Below are 1,875 nucleotides of genomic sequence, written 5' to 3'. Positions count from 1 at the left end.
GGGTCCGGGGAGTGGTGTTCCGGGGGATTGGGGTGTTGGGGGATTGGGGTTCCAGGGATTGGGGTTCCAGGGGATTGGGGTTCCAGGGGATTGGGGTGTTGGGGGATTGGGGTTCCAGGGATTGGGGTTCCAGGGGATTGGGGTTCCAGGGGATCTGGGTTCCAGGGGATTGGGGTTCTGGGGGATTTGGGTTCCAGGAGATGGAGGTGTCTGGGGATTGGGGTGCTGGGGCATTGGGGTTCCAGGGGATCTGGGTTCCAGGGGATTGGGGTTCTGGGGGATTTGGGTTCCAGGAGATGGAGGTGTCTGGGGATTGGGGTGCTGGGGCATTGGGGTTCCAGGGGATCTGGGTTCCAGGGGATTGGGGTTCTGGGGGATTTGGGTTCCAGGAGATGGAGGTGTCTGGGGATTGGGGTGCTGGGGCATTGGGGTTCCAGGGGATCTGGGTTCCAGGGGATTGGGGTTCTGGGGGATTTGGGTTCCAGGAGATGGAGGTGTCTGGGGATTGGGGTGCTGGGGCATTGGGGTTCCAGGGGATCTGGGTTCCAGGGGATCAGGATGCTGAGGGATTGGGATTCCAAGAGATTGAGGTGTCTGGGGATTGGGGGTTCCAGAGGATCTGGGTTCCAGGGAATTGGGGTTCCAGGGGGATCGGGGTGCCAATAGATTTGGGTACGGAAGTTCCAGGGCGCTGGGGTTCCAGGGGATCGGGGTGCCGGCGGAACTGGCGATTTGGGGTGCCCCCCACGCACCTGACTGGTCCTCGGTGGTGTCGGCCTCGTGGATCTGGTTGTCGAACCACATGTGGGCCACGGTCATGCGGTTCTGGGTCAGCGTCCCCGTCTTGTCCGAGCAGATGGTGGAGGTGGACCCCAAGGTCTCCACGGCCTCCAGGTTCTTCACCAGGCAGTTCTTCCTCGCCATCCGCTTGGCAGTCAGGGTCAGGCACACCTGGGGGGCACCCCAGGGTGTCACTGGGGGTGGGACCCCCCATATGGGGTCTGCGGACTCCCCACAGCCCCCCAAAACTGACCCCATAGACACCTCAATGCACAGCCCCCCATGGCACGGGCTCGGTCAGCAGCGTCAGGCAGATCTCAGGTGGGTCTGGGGGCACCCCAGGGTGTCACGGGTGGGTGGGACCCCCCATATGGGGTGCACAGATCCCCCCACAGCCCCCCAAAACTGAACCCACGGACCCCCCAGTGTGCCCTCAGTACGCAGCCCCCCCTTGGCTGCCAGGGTCAGGCACATCTGGGGGGCACCCAGGGAGTCTGGGGGCACCCATGGAGGTCGGGTGGGACCCCAAACTGCCCCCCAGGGACCTCCATATTTCCCTCCCAGTGTCCTCCCAGTACTCCCAGTGTGCCCTCTCACAATGATGGTGGCCAGCAGCCCTTGGGGCACATTGGCCACCATGATGCCCATGAGGAAGACGAGGGTGTAGCCCCCCCAGCAATGCCCCCATATCTCCTTCCCAGTGCCCTTCCCAGTTCCCTCCCAGTGCTTCCAGTTCCTTCCCAGTGCTCTCCCAGTACTCCCTCTCACAATGATGGTGGTCAGCAGCCCTTGGGCCACCATGATGCCCATGAGGAAGACGAGGGTGTAGCCCCCCCAACAGTGCCCCGAATGGCCTCCCAGTGCCCTCCAGTGCCCTCCCAGTGCTCCCAGATCCTTCCCAGTGCTCTCCCAGTACTCCCTCTCACAATGATGGTGGCCAGCAGCCCTTGGGCCACCATGACGCCCTTGAGGAAGATGAGGGTGCAACTCCCCCAACAGTGCCCCAAATGGCCTCCCAGTGCCCTCCCCGTGCCCTCCCAGTACCTTCCCAATACTCCCAACCCCTCACCGTGACGGTGGCCAGCCGCACCTCGG

The 1,875-nt window shown here is 63.4% G+C and overlaps 1 protein-coding gene across 1 annotated transcript in view; it reads right to left on the bottom strand.

The window, feature by feature from the left end:
- Positions 1–1,875, bottom strand: part of LOC103621401 (sodium/potassium-transporting ATPase subunit alpha-2) — a 20,932-nt gene that overhangs the window by 17,940 nt on the left and 1,117 nt on the right. The window contains exons 5-6 of the mRNA XM_017742793.1: positions 1,378–1,844; positions 753–951 (exon numbers count right to left, since the gene is read on the bottom strand). Coding sequence (XP_017598282.1) covers positions 753–951; positions 1,378–1,844 — 666 coding nt within the window. The remainder of the gene's footprint in view (positions 1–752; positions 952–1,377; positions 1,845–1,875) is intronic.

This window comes from Corvus brachyrhynchos, unplaced genomic scaffold (genome assembly GCF_000691975.1).
Source record: "Corvus brachyrhynchos isolate BGI_N302 unplaced genomic scaffold, ASM69197v1 scaffold419, whole genome shotgun sequence".
NCBI classification, from domain to species: Eukaryota; Metazoa; Chordata; class Aves; order Passeriformes; family Corvidae; genus Corvus; species Corvus brachyrhynchos.
Note: the sequence above shows the minus strand (reverse complement) of the source record. Positions and strands in the feature narration are given on the sequence as shown.